The 22,373-nt window shown below is 48.6% G+C and overlaps 1 protein-coding gene across 1 annotated transcript in view; it reads right to left on the bottom strand.

Moving 5' to 3' along the window:
* Positions 1–22,373, bottom strand: part of GALNT18 (polypeptide N-acetylgalactosaminyltransferase 18) — a 351,517-nt gene that overhangs the window by 154,044 nt on the left and 175,100 nt on the right. The window contains exon 2 of the mRNA XM_008051258.1: positions 14,946–15,138. Coding sequence (XP_008049449.1) covers positions 14,946–15,138 — 193 coding nt within the window. The remainder of the gene's footprint in view (positions 1–14,945; positions 15,139–22,373) is intronic.

A 22,373-nucleotide genomic window follows, 5' to 3' on the forward strand; every position in this document is an offset into this window, starting at 1 on the left:
TCTTATTTATGGCGATCAAGACCAGCAGCTGGGCTTTTCCTAGACATGTAAAGTGACAGAGATGGAAATTAACACACACACACTGCTTGTTAACTGCATTTAAAAAGGTAATACCCTACATGGCCAAACGAATAGCACACGGTCTTGACTGTCCCTTTACAGGGGTATACTGGACAGCTCCCAAGAAGCTCAATATATGGGTAATCGTTCAATGTTCTCCCCACTAAATCTAATAGCAATGAAGACTGCTTCCCTGTATCTCTTTGCACTTCTCAAGAGGTCTCCTCTGAGTTCTCTTAGACTCGGTATCCAAATCTCCAGGTTGTTTCTAGATGTTTAACGACCCAGTCTCTTCCTTCCAAGGAAGATTTTCATTTCTCCCAGGAGTAGCCATGATGGTCTGAGCTGCCATTCTCTGCAAGCCAGCCTCCTAATGGTCTTTCTCCAAGCTGAATCGAAATGTTATATTTGTTTTATAAGCTAAACCATGCTGATCACTGTTTTCACATGAAAGAGTCTTGAACATAAAGTTTTCATATGTTTCTTTTGAACATAACTGATCACCTTCTGCATGGCATCATATTCCTATGGGTTTATTGTGTCTGCCTCTACTCTGATGCAGACAGACAGGACTTGGTTCTGGGACTGTGCTATAGCCCAACCTTAGACCACAGTCTGGCGCATAGTAGGTTCTCAGTGAATGTTTCTGGAATAAAACAAAGTCAACAGTTTTCCATGTTGCTTATCCAGCCAACCTTTTACAAGCTTGCTGCTGGTGTCAGAATGTTCCTATTTCTTATAAACCTCCTTCCTCTGAAAGAAAGTCAGGTCCTCTGTCAACCAGCATGTTCTCCTGTTCTTCCACCTCCTGAATTGATGGTCCTAATTTCTCATATTCAGCTACCAGAAGTTCTCACTTTCTTTAAACTGTGATCCCTTCAGGTCAAACATCCTGATATCCTTAAATCTTTCTTTTCTCTTCTTCTTTCCTTGGAGCTGCTCGAAGTCTCCCAGCAACAGCCATGCAGCTGTGGCTTCTCCTTCCCATCACACAGTTTTCTCCCTCAGGGTCTGCAACTCAGGTAGTTCCCTTCCTGGACCCTGGACATCATGCAGCTCCCTCCCTCCCCACTGGGGTTCTCCACACCTGACCTAAAGTGAGCCTGGTGAGCAGAAAGGTGAAGAGTAAGCGGGATAAGAAAGATGAGGCAGGATTGTTATTGTTGCTGTTGTTGTTTTTGAGCCAGAGTCTTACCCAGGCTAGAGGGCGGTGGTACAATCGTAGCTCACTGCAGCCTTGAACTCCTGGGCTCAAGTGATCCGCTCCCCGCCCTCCATCAGCCTCTTGGTAGCTGGAACTACAGGAATATGCCGCCATGCTCGGTTAATTTTAAAAATTTCATTGTAGAGATGGAGGTCTCATTATGTTGCCCAGGCTGGTCTCGAACTCTTGGCATCAAGCGCTCCTCCTGCCTCAACCTTCTAAAATTCTGGGATTATAGGAGTAAGCCACTGCATCTGGCTGGGATGGGATCATTTTTCAGGGAAAGAGCATTAGAGTGGGGGATGGAAGCATCCAGGTACTGGCTCCATCTCTGCTCCTCCTCACGGTGTCACCATGCACAAACCACTTCACCTCTCTATGCTATGTCTTCATCATAGAATAAGGGAGTAGGGAGGAATGATCACTTAGATGTCATCTCTCCACAAGGTTCAAGAGCTTCTGTCTCACATGTGGTGAGTAGAAGACATCTTATTAAACAGTTTGAAAACTTCCCTTCCCTCCTAATCAGTACCTTATTGACATCAAATGCCATAAGAAACATCCCCATACTACCATTGTGACTAGACAGAGTGACCAACCAACTTGTTCTGGTTTGCTCTGGACTGTCTCAGTATTTTTTTTTTTTTTTGAGTTAGAGTCTCCCTCCGTCACCCAGGCTGGAGTGCAATGGCACACTCACAGCCACCCCAGCATTGACCTGCTGGGCTCCAGCGATCACCTTCCAAGTAGCTGGAACTACAGGTGCGCGTTACTGCACCCAGTTAATTTTTGATTTATTGTAGAGATGAGGTCTCGCCAAGCTGCCTGGGCTGGTCTTGAACCTATGGGCTCAGGCAATCCACTTGCCTTGGCCTCCCAAAGTGCTGGGATTATAGACTGAGCCACTGGGCCAGGCCTCTTCCCAGTTTTGACACTGAAAGTCCTCAGCAAACGAGGATGGGGGAATCCCCTGTATCTAGACCCCCAAGCTCTTGAGGGCAGGGACTGGCCTTACTCGCAGCTACAGACCTGCTGTCCTGCCCAGTGCCCAGCAAACAGCAAGCATTCCATTGGTATTTGTTGAACAAATTCCCTTTCAAGTTCCCCAACGCACACATACACGCCTCTTCCATACACAGCTGTGGTTCATACTTTCATCTCAACTTTAGAGCAGAACTTATACTGCTGTGGGGGAGGAGGCAAAGAGGGAAGAAGATGATCATGTCAGGCAAGATGTCCACTCGGTTCCTGGCCATGCTGACCTTATCCCAGGATGCTCAACTCAAAACAGAAGCCTTTGTGCTATAGCCTGTGTCCCCCAAAAGGAGCACCCTTCCAAGGGTCACCATGGAAAAGGCCTGCTCGAGACCTAGGCGTAGTGTTTCTGCTCCACTTGCTTGTCTCATCAACCCAGCACTGGCCCATGGACTTCACCTGCTGCATTACACCTCTGATGTCCTCCCCAGCACCTGGATCTTCCAGGATCGGGTGACCCACGCACACTCTTCCACCCCTGCAAGCCAAGACCCTGCCCCGCTCTGGTATCCAACTCTGTGGAGGTGCCATGGAACTGGGGGAGACCAGCCCTTCTTTGCTTAAGCTCAAGAATGCCTAACTGCACAAGACCCAACACTTGCTCATTTTGAGAAGAAGCACATTCTCCTGTAAAATTAAGCCATAAAAAGCTCCCTTTTAACTTTTGTTCTTGTTCAAAGTCGAGCCATTTTCCTCTAGAGATAAAACAAGGCATTTCTGAGAGGGGAGTGATATGGCTGCTTAATCAGCCAGAATTGATGGCCTCAACACACTCCTCTTTATCGATTTCCACATCCAGGAGGAGATGCAGGGATGGGTAACAATTCAGGGAGCCTCTCTGCGGGGATCCCCCAGGATTGTTTTGAGATATCTAAGAGGTACATTTCTATCAAGAACTTTAGTGCTGCTGCCCATGAGAGGAGAGGTCAAAGTGGAGGACCAAGTGAGGTCAAACCCGGCTCCTGGCCACCAGATAAGACCCCAGCCGGCAGCCAGACATATCTGCTGAGGGGTGTCACCTCCATATTGGATTGGCAGATCCTCCCCTCTCTATGGCCTCAGCAAATCTACAAGGTCCTTGTCCATCAGAGTGGATTATTCATGGAGGCTGCTTGACTTGGTGGTAGGTAGAGTCAATAGACCTCTTCTAGGATGAAGATCAAAGTAGATTGTGAACTGGGCTCGGTCTGCCAAGACACATTGGGAATAGAATCCATCAGTGCCAGGGGTCTGAGAGTGGAGAGGAGGTACCCACCAGCAAGGCAAGTGAGAAGGTGATACTCCCAGGTCATCACTCCTCTGAAGGAATCATCTCAGCCCTGCTTTCTTCCCAGGTATTTCCTAGAGAGGTCCCTCCTCTCTCAGCTACAGTCAGCGCACAGGGTTCAGGTGTACCATGAAACATCCGGGGCATAAACCCAGGGAGACAGCCTGTCTCCAAGATCATCCTCAGTCTGGCCTGAGGATCCTGACTCTTACCCCAGCCTCCACCCTCCTACCTGCTTCCACGGGACCAGCTTAATCATCCTCTGGTCTCATTCAGGTACATGTCTAGCTTCTTCCAGACCTTTCCAGATTAGCTAGATCCCAGGCTGTCAGCTCCCAGTCTGCGGGACCCAATGAAACCTGAGAATGAGGGCAATGTGGGGCTTCTCAGGGCTGTGAGCACAGGCAAGGTCTTCCCTCTCTCCCTCAGCCTGGTGTCTGTATCTCCATCATCTCTGGAGCTAAGAGACTTCATGGTGCTTACTGCCCCTACGGTCCAGGGGCTGCATACAGAATACTGGAAAATAGTAATACTAACACTTTCCACTCACTGAGTATTTACAAGAAGCCATGCTCAGACATGTACAGATATTTTTGACTATTTTCCCCTTTTTATTCCTTTCTATAATCCTGCATGGTAAACATTATTATCTCCATTTAATGGATGAGGGAAATAGAGTCACAATGATGCGTTATCTTCCAGGGTTTAAACCTGGGCTCATTTGACCCCAAAGCCTGTACACATACCCCTGCTATGCGATGGTCTCCACCTTCCCTTCCATGCCCGCCCTGGGATGTCTAGTGGGACAGTGGTGTTGTGTCTTGTTGGGAGGGGCAGAGTGGAGGAATTGCTTCTGGGTGACCAGATCTGCATGGAAAGTTGAGAGAATATGTATGTCTAGCAGGATGACATGGACAAATGATAAGTGTCACTGCATACCTAAAGCTAAATGTTGATTTCCTGCTATATTGCAGCCCTTGAGATAAACAATCCGCTGACTCCTTGTGTAAAGACTGCTGTGTCCTCTGCCATATGGCATCACCATTTCACTCACAACGAATGGGACCAGAGACTGAATCCTGAGCCCTGAGTATCTATCAAGGGGCTAGTTATTGGCTCATGAGGCAGCCTGTTACAGAAGTTCTGAGTAGCTGGACCTCACAGTACTGAAGACTGACCAGCACCCCTATGGAGTCCTTTCTCGTGGGGAGGTTGAACGTGACAGATCCTAGGAAGGCAATCAGCAGAAGTCCAAGGCACAGAAACAATGGGTAGGAAGCAGAGCATTGGCAGAGTGAGGTGTCAAGGTGGACTTGAGTCACTGTTAACAATATAGCAGAAGCAGAGTGAGGAGGATGGCAGGCTGGAGCTGTCCAGGACGCCCTGAGCCACGGTGCCTCCCCCAAGGTCTGAGAATGTGACTTCTGACTATATGACAGACGGCATGCATCGGCCTACAACGCATCCTGGCCACCAGTGGTCACCTGTGAGGAGAGGCTTCCTTACTCCCCGAGGGGATATGTATAACCCAGCAGACAGACTCACTTCCCTTCCCGGGCTAGAATCAGAAACCTGTGAGATTCTGAAACTCCTCTGCTTTGTTTTAATGCCACTTATATATTATCACGATGTGCTTTTTGTTTGTTTGTTTGTTTTTAGAAAGAAGGATTTATTGAGAGGACAAAAAAGCTCCCACAGTGGGAGGGGATTTGAGGGGGTTTCCCACAATGTGTTTTTACATATGATTATTTAACAAAAGTCAGCATCTCCACTAGACTATAAGCTACACAAGGTCAGGGCCACATCTGCTCACCAATGAACACAATGTCTGGCAACGAGTAGAAACTCGGAAAGTACCTGGTGACTGGATGAAGGAATGCATGAATAGTTGCTTGAACTGATGATAAGTAGAATGAATTCAGGCCCATGAGCGCTCTGTGGGTGGGAATTCCACCACAACCTGATGGGAATGCAATCACAGAATTGTACTTTCACTCTTTGCCTGCCTGCAGCAATATTCTAGGTCTTTCAATAAGCCAGAGGGGTGAAGAACAGGATAACGGAGGCAAGGTGGGCATACTATGTATGGGACTAAAAAATGGAAGTTACTTATAAAAAAATCGTGTATTTACCCTTATATGTTTAATTCAGTGACCTTCAAAGTGACCCAGAGACTCTCCATTTGGTGCAATACACCTATCGAGATGCTTTTGCTGCTGCTCAAAAGTATTTTTGGACTTGTCCATTTCGATACCTTTTTAGTGCATCTGCTGTTTTTTTGTCAGCAAAATGTTTCCCTTTGAGGACTTTTTTCATCCAGGAAAACAAACAAACAAAAATCACTCAGGGTGAGATCAGATGAGTAGGGAAGGTGGGGCATAGGGGTCATGCCATTTTTGGTAAAAAAAACAAACACACAAAAAAAACTGCTGGACATTCAGCGAGGTGTGGGCAGGTTGTTCATGTAAATCACCCATCATGAAATGGACAAATGCTTGAAATAATCTCTGTAAAAAAAAAATTCACTGAAGCTGAACGCAGCCTCTCACAACAATGCTACCTGGCACACTGATGTCAATGGGTTCCTAGAACACTTACCTAGTAGGAAAAGCCTGTACTACAAGGGTCCCACCCTCCAAAAGGCAATTCCTTCGTACAGTCAGGGACCTGGCAATATACCACATTTGGCCCAAATGTAGAACCTGAGAACCGGGAGTTTTAATGGTCTATAACTCAAGAGAAATAGGCCAGACCTGAAGTAGGAGCAGAATTTGGCACAGGAATTGCTGACAAGTAAACTACTAGGTACATGTGATCATCAAAGCATTCAACTTTTATCCAGAGGCAGAAGTTCAACAAACATCCTTCCAGGTGAGTTTACCAACTTCGAGATAGGATCTGCTGCATAAGACGTAGACTGAAGGTAGGACAGTGGGAAAGCATCTCTACAGTGTAAACAACCAATGGGAGGCAGCAAGACCATGTGTTTACAAAACAGCTTAGAGATCTGGGAGCATGGGCTCCCTGGGACCGGATGGACACCACCCAGGGAACAGGGAACAGAAGTCAGCTGGCTTGGTGGAAAAGTCACATTAGGGACTTGCTGTCCCTACGTGATGGGTTTGTTGATAAACACTTAGACCCTGGGCAACTAGAGAGGAGGAATGTGGGGCAGGGCAGATCTGTGGAGGGCAAAGGAGGGCAGATCCCAAGGGACAATGGGGCATCTTTGCTCTCCAGCAAAGTCTAGCTCAGGGTTCAGCCTCCAAGTCCCAGACGTCTGGGCCTAGGAGGAAATCTCCCTCTACGACCGCCATCTATCTGATTGGTACTGAAGTGCCTGGCCCTGTTCCCATCTACTTCCAGGGCAGTGTCTTGTCACATGTGCTCCTTGTCCGCATGGTGGTCCTTCAGGTAGCTGAAGTCATGGTCATGTCCCCCAAGTCATCTCTTTTACAAATCAGAAACCCAGATCACACACATAACTAAAAGTTAAATAGCAGTTCTATGTGTCAGGTGGGGCCCATGAGCTCTGTATATATTATACATTCAAGCTTTACATTGCCATCCTTAATTTATAGAAAGGAAAACCAAGGAAAGCCTAGGTAACTTGCTGGAGCCCACCCAGTTTGCAGATGAAAGACTTGGCCTCAGAACCCTGGGAACCTAGTTTTAACTACTACTGTATAAGCGGAAACGTCATATTTGACATGTTACCCAGTTTCTCTCCTGGCTTATTCTCCTCTAAATACTCTACTTCCACTACATCCCTTAAAATCCAAAGCTGGGCTGGGTGCAGTGGCTCAACCTGTAATCCCAGCACTTTGGGAGGTCGAGGTGAAAGGATTGCCTGAGTCTGAGGGTTCGAGACCAGCCTGGGCAACTTGGTGAGACCTCAGCACTACAATCAATCACAAGAATTAGCCTGGTGTGGTGGCATGCGTATGTAGTTCCAGCTACTTGGAAGGCTGAGGCAGAAGGATTGCCTAAGCCTAGCATGTCAAGACTGTGGTGGCCGTGAGCGTACCACTGCATTCCAGACTGGGTGAAAAGAGTGAGACTCCAACTCAAAAATATCCAAAGCTGCTGTTGTGATTTGAGTGGCAGAATAGAACAAAACTTATCACTTCCCTCTTTGAAGACATTATATTTCTATTTCTATTAATATAGCTCAAGATCGCATTTGCTTTAAGGATGACAACAACGTCATACTCAACAATATAATGAATTTAACATTAATAAGACTCAGAAGTATTTTCTCAAGGTGCTTTAGTTAAAGAGTATCCCCCCCATTGTGTTTGTGCAGCTAGCATTTTCAATGCAATCGCAGAATCATGACAAAGAATGTTGATTCTATTCCTTTATCCAGAAGCTGCCTTCATGGAGGACACATCTTGCACAGACCCCTGGGTCTTTTCCACAGAGCCAAGTTCCCAAACTAGAAAAATTCACCTGGGCAGGGCAGGTGATGACGTGATGTCCTGTAGTCACAATACCCAGATAAAAATACCCGTTCTGCCACATAGCACTTGTGGGAACTTGAACAAGTTTCTTGTCCAGTATTTCTCTATATAAAAAAGCAATAATAAGAACTCCCTCAGAGAGACATGGGGATAAAATTAAATGAAAAAGCATTCCTTAAGCATCTGCACAGCCCTTGATACACACTAAGTCAGCAAGGGGCGGCTCTTGTGAATTATTAGCCCCTGGGCAACCACTCCTGGATGACCCAGTGATCAGACCCTAGTGGCTCCTTATGGAGCCATCCCCTCCTCCCTGGGACATAGCTTCTGGGGTCCAGTGCACAAGAAAAATGCAATGTCCTTTGCTCAAAAATTATTATTGAGAATTTTGTTCGGGTGCAGTGGCTCACGCCGGTAATTCCAACACTTTGGGAGGCCAAGGTAGGAGGATTGCTTGAGCCCAAGAGCTTGACACCAGCCTGGGAAACATAGAGAGATCTTGTCTCAAAAAATAAAAAAATTAGCCAGGTGTGGTGGTGCATGCCAGTAGTCCCAACTACTCGGGAGGGTGAGGTGGGAGGATCGCCTGGGTCCAGGAGGTTGAGGCTGCAGTGAGCCATCATGGTTCCACTGCACTCCAACCTCGGTGATAGAGTAAGACCCGACTCAAAAAAAAATTTTTAACACAACAGCAGAGCATTAAATGAATTGCAAAGTCCCTCTGGTCACACGATCCTGGTAACATGTCCCATACTATACTAGTTTCCTAATACAAATATTGCTGCTGTAACAAATTATTACAGACTTGGGGTTTAAAACAACACTTATTTATCACCTCAGTACTAGAGATCAGAAGTCCACCACACGGCTCGCTGGGCTAACCTCAGGTGTGTGCAGGACTGAGTTCCTTTCCTGGGGTTCTCGGGAGAATCTGTTTCCTTATTTTTTACAGTATCAAGAGCTGCTCACGTGCCTTGGCCCATGGCTCTCTTCCAAGGGCAAAGCCACCAGTGACCAGTCAAGTCTTTCTCACATTGCCACCTCTCCAATGACTCTTCTGATTTTAAGTGCCCCTGTGATTAGATCCGGCCCACTAACATAATGCATGAAAGTCTCCTTGTTTTAAAGTGGTTTGATAATCAACCTTAATTCCACCTGCATCCTTAGTTACCCTTTGCATGTAACATAATGTGGTCACACCTTTGGTGACTAGGATATGGACATCTTTGGGAAGTCGTTATTCTGCCTACCCATGAAGCAGGGCCCCAAAGTACAGAGACCTCGGGCATCTGTCTAGAGTCTGGACTGTTAAAACAATCTTGCCCACCTAGACCCCACAATTCTCCAGTCCATGTGGAAAACTCATGGTCTCTCCTACAATGGTGGCAGCAAACATTCACAGCCACCTCGGGTGATCCCTAACCCCCTCCCAGAGAGGCCAAGCTCCACCCTGTGTTCTCTCTTTGCTGTAGTCCTGCCCTGCTCCTTCCCACTTTGATGTTCCACGAGATGGCTTCAGCTCCGCACCCAGGGCTTCTCTGTGGGCTTGTGTGCAGATCTTCCCCAGTTGACCCCACCTAAGGCTGAGGAGAATATTCTAACCACCCCTTACCAGCCCCTCACGCCCCAGCTCCAGGCCCTAACCCAGCTGTCAGTTCATCCTAACTTCTGGGAGGGAGGAGCATGGACCCCGGGGGCACTAGAGGGAAAGGCAAAGTCATTACTGATGGGCTGGGAGCCTCTAAAGATCTGCCGGGAAGAGGTAGGAAGCAGCGTCTGCCACAGGCTCTGCCCTGAGCTGCCTCAGAGGGAGGCCACAGAGTTGCCATGACAACCTGACAGCTCTGGAACTTCAGCCCCTGAGTGCCTCCTTCTCCTACCCACATCCACAATCCCCACTAGATCAGGCACGCGTCCCTTAGGCTCTCTCACGGCCCCTGTGTGAAACTGACAACCACTTCTTGCAAGAAAGAATGTGACATGAGTCTGCCACTGCAGAACAGGAAGGTACCTGTGGGCCACCTGCCTGACATGCGGCTGTCACAACTCCAAGCCGGCCAGCTTGCTTCAACCCTGTGTGATCCTTCTTTCCCTCAACTCACATCTGCCTTCTCAGGGACCTCCCAAAAGATGTCCCCTTCATCCTCCCTCTCCACGCCTCGGTCTCTTTCTCACATCTTCATTTTTCAAAATAATGATGCTTAACTTACATACAGTAAAGTGCACAGATCTTAAGTGCACCATTTAGTGAACTTTGACAAATGTATATAACTCTGCAACCCACGCCTTGATCAAGACTTGATTTGTCCTTTATCTCTTGTTGCTCCTTGTAGGTTATTCTGGAGCCTACCCATTAGGAGAAAGAGGGCAAACACTAGAAGACAGGAGGAAGCACACAGAGAAAGCTATGGGATACCTGGTGCCTGCAGCTAGGGACAGGAAGGAGGGAGCAGGATCCAGCCAGACTGAGACACGGCCTTTCTTCCCTTCATGCCTAAGGTTGGGTGTCTTCCCGGCCCAGGAAGGAAGCAAGCACACGGCTGCTCAGCCCTGGCCAAGGCCACTCGTGGGGAGAGGCCCAAGTGGTTTCACCGGAAAAGTCTGCAGTGTCCTGTGTCCCCTGAGTCTTCCCACTGGGATGGCAAAGGGCGTGGTCTGCTCCTGTTACAACATCACAGGGAGAATGAATAGCATGTTGATTACCCCAGAACCCACAGTCTGGTGCCCTGAGGAGAAATCTGTCCTCTCTGCACAGATGAGGTTGGAAAAACCGCTGCACTTACTATTCCATGTCCTTCTTTCCACAGGGAGGGCAGTCAACATCATTCCTGGCAGATGCCACCTTCTGGGGCCTGCCTCCCTGCCAGAGTCACCGGATGGACAGGGCTTCATGGCCATCAAGTCCAGGCCCTCCCTTACTAGAAACCTGAGAGGATGACTCCTCCCCACAGGGGCGGGAGATGGTCAGCGTGCTTTCTGATCACTGCCTTGCCTTCCCACCGCCTCTGCTCAGGACCCCTGTCTCAGTGGAAGCCCCAGAGATGGTGCTCTGCAGGGTGCCTGGCACATGCTAGGTGCTCAGTAACCCATTGGTGGGATGAATGAATGAATGAACAAGGCCTAGCCACTGGTTGGACAGATGTTCATCCTTATGGTTATGTCCTGTCCTGTGTATAAGGCACTGAGCACCGTGTGGCCCTATCTCAGCCAGATGACAATTTCAGACGATCTCTTTTGGCACCAAGAAAAAAGAAGACACAATAAAGGACGGTTGGTCAGAGGTGATAGTGGGAGGGTGGGGCAGGATTCCGAACACTCACTTTCTAGTCCAGAATGAGGCCAAGCTAACATCAGGGTTAGAATGGGAAGAACAGAGCCAAGTATACCAAGAGTCAAGGACAGTATGGACAGACCCTAGAGAGGCAGAGTCCCCAGGAGCAAGCAGGAGTGAACAAGAGGCACAGAGTTCCTGTGAGAGCAAGGGCCACCAGGCACAACTCTCCTGGAGATGGCTGTTAACATGTGCCTTCTTCACACACCATTCACTCCCCCTCCATCCAAATCCCAACACTGGCCATTGCCCGAGCATCATTCTGAGACTTGGCAGTGAGTTCTGTGTTCACTTAAATGATTTTTCCAACATATAAAGGCAAATCTTCCTCCCTTCCAACTTGTCAGCAAACGCTCAGTTCCATATTGTTAGAGCTGGCCTGCCACTCTGAGAGTGACACACTTGGACATCTTAAGGCACTGTGACAGTGGTTGCTGGCACAAACTCTACTGCCAGACCACCTGGGTTCACATCCCAGTTCTGCCACAAAGGTCTGGGGTGGGAGTTATAATCTTCCTGTGCCTCAATTTCTTTCTTTCTAAAATGGAGGCTACTCACCGTACCTACCTCAGAAGGCTACTGTGAGGACTCAAGGAGTGACTTTGAATTCAGTGTCAAATGAGTGCCTGCAAACATGGCTCATACCATATAAATGTTTGCCCGTGTAGTTTGAAACAACATGAGAGTAGAGGTATTGAAAAAGATGTTTCCAAAATGAGTTAAGCAGGATGAGCCAGGCAATGACCGTGCTACACGGCAGGAATGCTTTTATGGAAATTAAATAGACAAAGGGAGGCATTGTTTTACTGAAGCTCATACTTGCTTTGTGTGGTCCACCAATAACACTCCCATCTCAGGTGTGTCTGGCATGTGAGCTGAAACAGATTAGACAGAGCCTTCCAAGTACACGTGCAAAAGGGGACCCGTCACTCTTATAGCCCTCCCTAAGATGAGAAGGCACTGCTCTGCCTTTCATCAGAGATTCCATTTTTTCTGTCTAGAAAAAGGGGCTGACAGAAGTCGCCTGGTGCCACAGCAGTGTGGAAGTTCTGCAAACTGTAAAGCTCTGTACAGAGAAAAGTCTTTCTAGTAGGACAGTCACCTCTCTCCAGCGGCCTGGGAGGAAACCGCAGAATTTTGCTCACCTTGATTAGAGTCTCACCCTCTCTCAGGCAAACTGCTCCGAAAATGGCAGTGGGCAGGGTGCCTCTCAGTGAGGGGCTCCCGGGTAGCTCTGGGCAGCATTGTGTAGTCAAAATAAACAGCAGTGGGTCAATGTCAAAGCCCAAGATTTGGCATCTGAGACATGGATTCAAGGTTCAGCTCAGCTGCTTATCTGACCGCGTGACCTCAGACATACACTCTTTCTACGCCTCGGTTTCCCTGACTTGAACTGGGAAGGATCCTCCATTGCCCTGCCTGTGTTCACTGCAGTGCTGGTGTGGTCCACTCGGGAAGGGCATCATTAACACAAGCAGCCCTGGGTAAACATGGGTTATTCTTATAACCAGATTGCAGTCTGTAAGACCCACCCTTTCCTTGGCTTCCTTCTCACTTTCCCTTCGTATTGAGCACACACATATTGAATTGGGCCTGTGTTTTGCACCAGATTGGCTGGAAAGTCCATGGCTTCTCTGCTGGCCAAGGTCACAGCTGAGGTCCCTACAGGAGCCAGGGCACTCCAACTCCCCCTGAAGACCCTTTTTCCAGAGCCCTTGCATCCTGCCTGTATCTGACCTTCTCCTCCCCAGCCCCAGGCATGGTCCTCCCAGGGCCCCCTGTGGGGTGAGGCCCTGTGGCTCTTAGTTAAAGTCACCTTCAGGATGTTTCCAGAAACCAGTCCCATCCCAACCTCCCCTGTTGCCATCATGGTGCAAACCACCACCACCCCTCACCTGGTCATGCAGAAGCCTCCCAGCTGGTCTCCCTGTTTCTAACCTTGTCCCCTCAGTCTGTTCTCAGCATAGCAGTCAGAGTGGCCTTTGCAAGTGACAGTCAGAGCACGTTACTAATCTGCTCAAGCCCTTCCCATGGACCCCCACCTCAGAGAGCAAAAGCCACACAACCTGCAACCACCTCCAACCCGCCCCCTATGATTCTCGACCGTGGTTGCACATCGGACTCACCCAGGAATGCTAAGCAGTACTGATGCTGAGTGACATCCCCGGAAATGCTTACTTAGTATGGGGTATGGTCCTGCCATCAGCATGGTCTTTAACGCCCCCAATGGGTCAAGTGTGAGAACCACTGCCCTGCTTGACCTGCTTCCTGTGGGCCCTCTGACCTCCTCTCCAGGTACTGCTCCCTGCTCACTCTGTTCCAGTCACACAGGCCTCCTTTCTGTCTTCAAATGTACCGAGCATGCTTCTATCTCAGGGCCTTTGCACTTGCCAGTTCCTCTGCCTGAAAAGCTCCCTCCCCACCCCAAATATCCACATAACATGCTTCCTTTTCTCCTCCAGATCTCTGCTCAAATGTCACCTCTCAGTGAGGTCTTCTCTGATCACCCATAAGAAATTGCAAACCCCCTACTCCTACCCCTGGTATTCTCTGCAGCTGTTTTCCACTTTATATTCTTCCATGACATTCGCCACCATCTAGCATGCTACATATGTGACTCCTTTGTTTTGTTTACTGTCTATCCTCACCCCACTAGAATGCAAGCTCCATGAGGGCCAGGATTCCTGTCTGTTTTGTTCACTGCTCTATACTGTATCTAGACTATTCTGGCACACAATAAGTGCTTAGTAAATATCCTTTAAATGAATACATGCCCTTCTCTTTCTTTTGAGATCCTCAGCTGCTCTTCCATCCCTGTGGCCCAGCCAGGTTCTCCCTAAGCCAGAACAACCTACCCTAATTATACAGTATACAGCAGGATCTCAATAAGTGTCTGTGGAGCTGAACCGAATGTTCTCCCTAAAAGAACATACCCTTTGAACCCAGCAGCAAGATCTTTCCCCAAAACTCCAGATATAAGTTCATTATAGTTTGTAACTTTAAGAAGATTTTAAAAATAAGGAAAAAGAGGGGGGGGAAAAGGTGTGGGGGGAGCTCACAAAAGTTAATGAGATTTTCTCAGCTGTGGTACATGTTCATATTTTTAATAATTAGGAGTAATAAAGATTCTCACTGAACCTTAAAGGAACATCCTTCTGTAACAAAGAGAGAAGTCGAGACAGACTTCTCTGTCAGATGCAACGACTTGTTAGCCCTGCAAGATAAATGTACTTTAAAAACTAATTTACAGGGGGAAAAAAATCTTCATGAAAGTGCAACTAATTGGGTTAAAATGACATATTAACGGGAATGCCAGATGATTCTAGTGCCCTTAAAGAGTAAATTAGGTTATTAAGCCTCAAAATCTCTAATGGAAGAAAGACTTTCCCCTACTCAGCAGATGGAGAAACTGAGGCTGGGGGAAGGGAAGGGTGACTTGCCAAACAGGCTGAGGGACAGATCCTGGCTACAGCAGGAAAGGGACCGAGTCCAGAGGCTCAGTCCTGGTTCTGTCCCCAGCGCAGATGTGGGACCCCATCTCCCCACGGGCAGGTTGACAGGGGCCCAGTCACTGACTCTGCTCACCCACTGGGTCTGAGGTCAGGCAGGGGCCGGTCGAGGGGCAGGCGGTCGCTGAGGTAGGCATTGTAGCCGTAGTACTGGAACTGCTTCAGGGCCACACGCCGGCCTTCGGGGCTGAGCTCCTGGCCCCAGTGTGCAAACAGAGAGGAGTCTGTGAAGGGCTCTGCCTCTGCCTCCTCAGGCTTGGCAGGAGCCTCTGGAGAAAGAAGGAAAAGGAGAGAGTGGGTCAGAGTGCACCCCTGCATATGCCATGACAACCCCTTTCCCTTCCTCACAACACCCTCAGGTAAAATAATCTCAGCCTTTTCTTTGGGTGGGTAGGGAGAGATTGCAATTTTCAAATTTTCCAAAGACTCATTCATCCATTAATCCATTCATTCATTCATCCAACAGCCACGGGGCACAAGAAATATAGAAATACAACCGACAGGGTCTGTCCAGAGGCTGATGGACGTTACCCTGATGCCCCACAGCTTGTAGTCAGAATCGTCTTCCTCCTCAGCCTATCTCCCTGCTGGGGGTGTTGGCCCCAGCCTTCGAACTGGGCCTCTGCTTCTCTCTCCCCAGCCGGCACCCCAATTTCCTGCTAGTCCTGAAACTGCTGCCATACCCAGGACCTCAAACTGGGGGTCTACTCTTCTGCCCAGCTCTTGCCAGCCCATCTCCCTCTCCACCATCGGTCCTGCTGTGACCCTACCACGTGAAATGCACCTGGGCTGTGAGTGCCCCCACCAGGCTGCTTCCTGCTGCTTCCAGATGCCGCCCACCAGACCAGGGAGTCAGTGACATGGGCGACAGCCAAATCATCCCAGCACATCCTGCGCTGCACGCCCTGCTCACCGGAGCCCTGGGGGCCTTCATGCAGTCAGCCCCACTCCAGTTCAAGGCCAGTATGTGGTTTCCCAGGGACTTCCCAAGAAAATGAAGGGGTCATCACTAGAGACAAGAGCGGAGGCTTTGGGTTCACATGGTCATAGATTCAAATTGCTGCTCCATCATGTGCTGGCTATGTGATCCATAGCAAACACTCACCCTCCCTAAGCCAAAGTTTCCCCACCTGCAACATAGGAATAATAACACCTGCCCACCCTCTAGAGATTTGTGAGGATGGCATGAAAGAATGTATATAAACCATATATCAGCATATACCTCAGAGTAAGTGCACAGTCAGGGGTAACTAGGGTTATTATAGCAACGGAATATCATTTAAATATCTCTTTTATAGGAGGGTCACAGGCAGGTCTTGCCAGAACATGGGCTAATAAACCAGGACTTTAGAATTCATTTCCCGGGGCAGGAAGTCAAGTAAACCATTCCAGGTCAGAAATCAGAGCAACTGGACAGAGATGGCAAGCCCACTGGACAGTGCCTGGCATGCTTGTGAACATGTCAGGGTTGGAGCCAGCAACCTGGAATGAGACAGAAACAGAAAAAGCAGAAACAGATCTGGATCAGGAGAGGTGGGCTCAGGACACTTGCCCATACCCTGAGAGTTGCCTGTATGGAGCACTTCAGGCTCACCTGAAGGCACAAGATGGACACATGCAAGGTGCTAGGGTTTTGGGGTCTTCAAGGTGGGGAGCTCCAGGACTATAGATCACCACCTCCTCTTGGGGCAGTCTTTTAAGGGCCTATCTGGGAGAAAAGAGGAAGCCCAAAAACAAAAGGGGGAGGCTTCCATCACCCATGCCCCTCCTACCACAGAAGGGGTGTTCCAGGGGCAGGAAGCTCCTGCCACCAAAAGTGCACAGGGGCTATCGAGATTAGAAGGGGACTTAGAAATCCCCTGACTCTGAAAGCAGAGAGAGCACATGGATGCCAGATACCTCAGTGAGTGAGATGCAAAAAGACATGTGAATGAACTCACAGGTGCCGGGGAACTCACCAGTGAGAATGCGTGGGTTCTCACTCCTCTTCTGCCATGGCTTCTAAGTGGGATGCCCATGTAACTCCCCAAATAACCATCATCCACTACAGGCTGAGTGCTCGCTTTTGCCACCAGCCAGAGCTCTGCCCTAAGCATTTTTTTTTCCCTCATCAACTCATCTCGCCCTGCTATCATCTCTGTTGCATAGATAAAGACAGTGAGGCACAGAGAGGATAAGAACCTTTCCCAGGTTCACACAGAAATTGCAGTAGATGGGGACTCAGTCCCAGAAGTCGGCCTACCCAGGCAGGGGTCCTCCCACCCCGCTGCCTCTATGCGGCAGGGGGTTGCTAAACTCATAAAGTCCAAAGACAAACATGGCACACTATCTTGGGCACAGATTTTCCTTAAAGGTGTGAAAGGAAACTCAGAAACCTTGCCCAGATTAGGATATGTTGAAGAATAAAACGCAAACTAAGCATGTGTTTCTAAGACAAACCAGGAGTTTTCCGGATTGTGGTGGCTTGTCCAAGGCCCCACCCCAGAACTCAGGGGTGCCCTTGCCCATCCTCCCGACCGGACACGCCTGAAGGAAGCACGAGTTTGTGTGATCTTGAATGTCCTTGTTCTCTCTAAAAAGATGTATGACTCATTCGTTTGGAAAGGGGAGGGGGCGGGTCGTAAAAACCCAAATCAGTGAACCAACCGAATCATATAATATTTCAAAGAAGTGTCGCTTTATTGCCCTCAAATACCTAAATGGCTATTACCAAGTAAAATGAGATCCGTTAACGAAAAAATTATGATTCAAAATTAGGCCTGCATTGCATAATAATGTAGTACAAACATATGAAAGTCTTGGTGACCCACATGCTCCGGCACTTTCCTCAGTATGGGCGGAATGACAACAAACTTGAAACCAGCGGGTCCTGAGAGGTGAGTTAGGGGCACTCACTACAGCAGGAAGGGAGGAATGCTTGTTGGACTCCTGCCAAGAGTCAAGCATGGTGCTAGGTCATCTCCTGATCCAAGGACACCTCTCTTCCTCAAGCGTGTGACGCCACGGGGCAGGACTACGTCTGACTTGCCCCTGTTGTTTCATTGGCTCCTAGCACCACATGTGGCTCTTACAAGGGACTCAATATATCATTTTTAAACACATCAGTTAATACAGAAGCCATAGTGGTTCGTTGCTAGATACTAGAAAACCCAAAATTCAAAGGTTAAATGACTAGCCCAAGGTTACTTAGCTTGTCAGGGACATGGAACAAAGTTCTGGCTTCCTTCCAATCCCACATCCATTCCTCTACACCAGGGGTGGCAAACTGTGGTCCAAGGGTCACTGCCTATTTTTGTAAATAAAGCTTTATTGGGACATGGCCACATCCATTTGCTTACTTGTTACCTGTGTCTGCTTTGGGGCTACAAGCGTGGAGTTGAGTTTGTATGACAAAGACCATATGACCTGTGAAGACAAAAATATTTATCATCTAGCCCATCAAGAAAAAATGTTTCCCCCAACCACCTCCCTTTGACTCCCCTTAGGGAAGGCGGCCTTCCCCTAAGAGCTCCAGTCATTTTTTCTTTTCTCTTCAAAGAACTGGTAAGGACACTGGCTATGGAGTCAGAATCCCAGGGTTTATACTCCTTTTCTACCATTTACCTTATCCTGAGTCTCAGTTTCCTCATCTGGAAAATGAGGTTGATAATAATAGGACCTTCTTCATAGAGCATCTGTGAGCATAAATGAGATGGTCGTGTAAAGAGCTTGACATGGTGCCCAGCACATAGAAGCTCTCAATAAAAGCTAGCTGCTGAGGACACCCAAAGTCACAGCCCCATCGGGGCACTTTCTACCTGAGAGCTCAGATGGGAAAGCTGACACTGCCTGAGGTCCCCAGCTCTGAAGGATGCTTAATGCATCTAGCCCCAGAGGAAGGATCTCCAATTCAACAGAATGGCTGACATGAAACCAGACCCAGCTTCCTTCTCCAGTAAGAAAGCAGACCTACATAGTTGTCCAGTAAAGGGGGGCCACCTTTGACACAGTGGATGGGCCAAGTGATGAAACCTCAGAGATGCATCAGGGCTGGGTCTTCTGCAGGGGTTCAGGAGTGTCTGGACATATCTAGTGATGGGCAGACACTCAGATGTCTTCATCTTAGGACAAGCACCTTCTAGAAATGGACATGGGCTGAGGCCCCTGCAGGGGTACAGACATACTTGGACCAATAGAGGGGGTGACTTCAGATATTTGTATATCTAGGAAGCTGAAGACTCTCAAAGGAGGGCTCATTCGAGGCAGAGACTGAGCAGGACACCTTTGTCTTTGGAGAGAGTACCTGGAACTGAATGCAACACAGAGGCTGTTATTCCATCCCAGCCCTCTCCCAGTCCTGGGGCCCTGGATGTTTGTCTGGCTCTTAGAGAGACACAGGCTGAGCGGGAAACTGTAGGAGCTGCTTCACCAGATGGCCCACATGGGACCCAGCGGCACTTATGTGACAAGTAGGTAGGGAGGCTTCCCTCCGCCTTCCCTGACTCACCCTGGATGATGTGCTTTGGACAGGGGGGATCCCCTGGTGGAGCCTGAGGAGATGCCAGGGCCCAGGGAGACATTGCCACATGATGTTTCTCTCCACTCTAAACCCACCAATGGCCTTCCACCTCCCTCATGTCAAGACAACACCCCTCCTAACACCTGTGAGGCCCTAATGCTCAGGACTCCCCAAGTCCCAGTGATCACCTCCCTCCTCTGCCCCTGGCTTTCTCCTCTTCAGTCCTGTCAACCCAGGAAGACTCACCAGGTGCCATGGCTCTTCTGTTTCTCCCTACATCCTCATGGCCAGGTTCCCTCACTTCTGGATCTTCACTCTAAAGTCACTCTCTCAGCAAGGGCTTTCTGAAATATTCAGCCCCTTCCCTATATATACAAGGTGGGGAACCTAAAAAAACTGGAATTCTCTTTTGGAGGGCGAGGCCCTTGTAGCACAGGCTTCTTTTGCTAGGTAAATGTTCTAGGAACCCATTGGTATCAGTGTACCAGGAAGTGTTGTTGTGAGAGGGTGTGTTCGGCCTCAGTGAATTTTTTTTGGAAATTCTTTCAACACATTTGTCCACTCCATGATGGGTGGTTTATGAGCACACCTGCCCACACCATGCTGAGTGTTTAGCAATTTTTGACCAAAAACAATATAACCCCTGCCCCACCCTCTCTATTCACCTGATCTTGCTCAAGTGACAATTTTTTGTTCCCCCAGATGAAAAAAGTCCTCAAAGGGAAACATTGTACTGATGTGGAAGAGGTGAAACAAAAAATGACAGAAGCACTAAGAGGCATCAAAATTGACAAGTTCAAAAACTATTTTGAGCAGTAGAAAAATGTCTCATTAGGTATATTGCATCAAATAGAGAGTACTTTGAAGGTGACTGAAGCTTAAACATGTAAGAATAAATACACATTTTTAAATAAATAAATTCCATTTTTGAGCGAGTCACCCTTTGGTATATATATATATATTTTTTCCTGTTTATCTTGCTTGTTATTTGTCTCCCTTGACTAAAATGGGACGGTGTGAGCTAAAAGAGTTACTCTGGTCTCTGTTGAAGCCCTCAGACTTTGAACAGCATCTGGCACCTAGCAGGTGCTCAACCAATCTCAATAAAATGAATGAATAAGGCAGTAGCAGTAGTTCATGGTGGAAATCAGAAAGTTCTCACCTGCTAGAGACTCCCAAGTCTTTCAGAGGGAGTTGAAATGAGGGGGGGCCTGTGTCAGCAGGTGGGAGCGTGAAGCCTAAGAAATCATGGTCAGGGTAAATGCTGGCTGAATGTAGGTGACTCCCTGCCGAGCTCACTAAAGTAAATGGGTACGCACAGTTGTTCAGAAGTTTCTCAGGTAGTTCCACAGAATATGGTCATTAGTAGACAGTCTCCACCACTCCCCCAGGGCTCCTTGGCAAATCACTTATATCAGAGAATTGCCAAGCGCCTCTCCCAAGCATCCAGAATAGGACTGTGCATGGAGGAATTATCCCAAAAATATGGGAGAAGGAAGATAAGGAGGGAGGAAGGCTAGATCTGCTTCTTGCCTCTCTCTTTCTCCTCTCACCTAGAAAAGCTTAGAATCAGAAATATCCCACTGAAGGCTCCAAACATCCCTCCTCCCAGAAACCCAGACACAGAGGGCCATGGGGTGGGAAGACCTAAGATACTGTCAGGGAGTGTCTGGCCCAAACCACAGAGCCACAGAAAACCAAAGACTCAAGCAGGGTTTCCCTTCCTTCCCAGAATCCCAGCCCTCAGGTGTCACCAATGCTGTGGCAGGCACCTTGATGCCTGTCCTCCCTTCTGCTGTCCTTAGTCTCCAAGGTGCTTGTTACAGAAATCCTCTCACCAAGCCCCGAGGGAAGAATTCCACTGAGAGGACACTAATCACTCCACTCTTGAAGCAAAAGGTACAATTGACGGGTCTGTGCAAAGCACGACATTTCTGACATCAACGAGCAAAGAGACTGACTTCTTTCTTATCCTTGACATGTCTCAGAGAACCTCTTCCCAAAGGCCCAGGAAGCGGTCACTCCCGCTCATCCCAGATGTCCTTCAAGCCAGTGTCTGGGGCTGCAGCCTGGTGAGTCCTATTCAGAGCGGCGCCCTGACAGCCTCATCTCGATTGCTGGGCCTTGAAACTCACTGTCAGTTCCGCCCACAAAGGATGTCAACCCCTCCTATCAGCTAAGAAACAAATATTTCCACATGTTTATTGTGTGCCAAGCTTATTGCTGGGTGTTGAGATCTAGGTTACTCAGACGTGTTCCCTCTCGCAAACTCACTCCAGGGAAGGGCACCCCAAGGGAAGGACTGACAAGTTCCAAGACGGAAATGCAGGAAAGTGCACTCTGTGGGGCCCAAGGCTGCTTCAAAGGTGCCTTCACAGATCTGAATCCAGGGAGACAGGCCCAGAGCTTCCAGGCCCTCAGCAGACTTGGCAGAGCAGTGGACAGAGGAAGGAAGAACCACAGTGAAGACTGCAGGACTGAAAGTCTTGGGATTAGCCCTTGCATTTGGAAAGAGTTAATGTCCCTACAAGCATGCGTCCCAAGGTCCAGAATGGTAGGTGTCACAAACAGAGACTCTCCCAAGGGGCAGAGTGCATCCTTGAGGTCCAACTGCAGGCTGACCCTAGGTGTCTACTGTTTACCCCTGGGGCTGGTCTCCTAGTTCAGTGTGCCCCAAGTCCATTGCATGGCCCTTGCTCACTCTGGAATGCAGGCTTTATCCCTCCTTCAGACATAAGGAAAAACTGCCTCTCAGAGACATATGCTCACAGCCCTGATCACAGTCCCACCTGCACATCAGGGGCCAAGACACACTGTCTGACTCAAGGACCCCAGAAATGTCAGGCCAAGGGGCTACACAGCCGGTCTACATGGGTTCACAGCAGTTGTTATACTACTGAAATACCTTAACAGCAGTGGTAAAAAGCTGCCACCCTGTCCCTCCAGGGCCCCCTGGCAGCCCCAGCTGCTCTGGCCTTTTACTTGGAATGCTCTAGATCTTTTTAC

This window comes from Carlito syrichta, unplaced genomic scaffold, assembly GCF_000164805.1.
Source record: "Carlito syrichta isolate Samal-C Ts95f unplaced genomic scaffold, Tarsius_syrichta-2.0.1 Scaffold169247, whole genome shotgun sequence".
In the NCBI taxonomy this organism is placed as follows: Eukaryota; Metazoa; Chordata; class Mammalia; order Primates; family Tarsiidae; genus Carlito; species Carlito syrichta.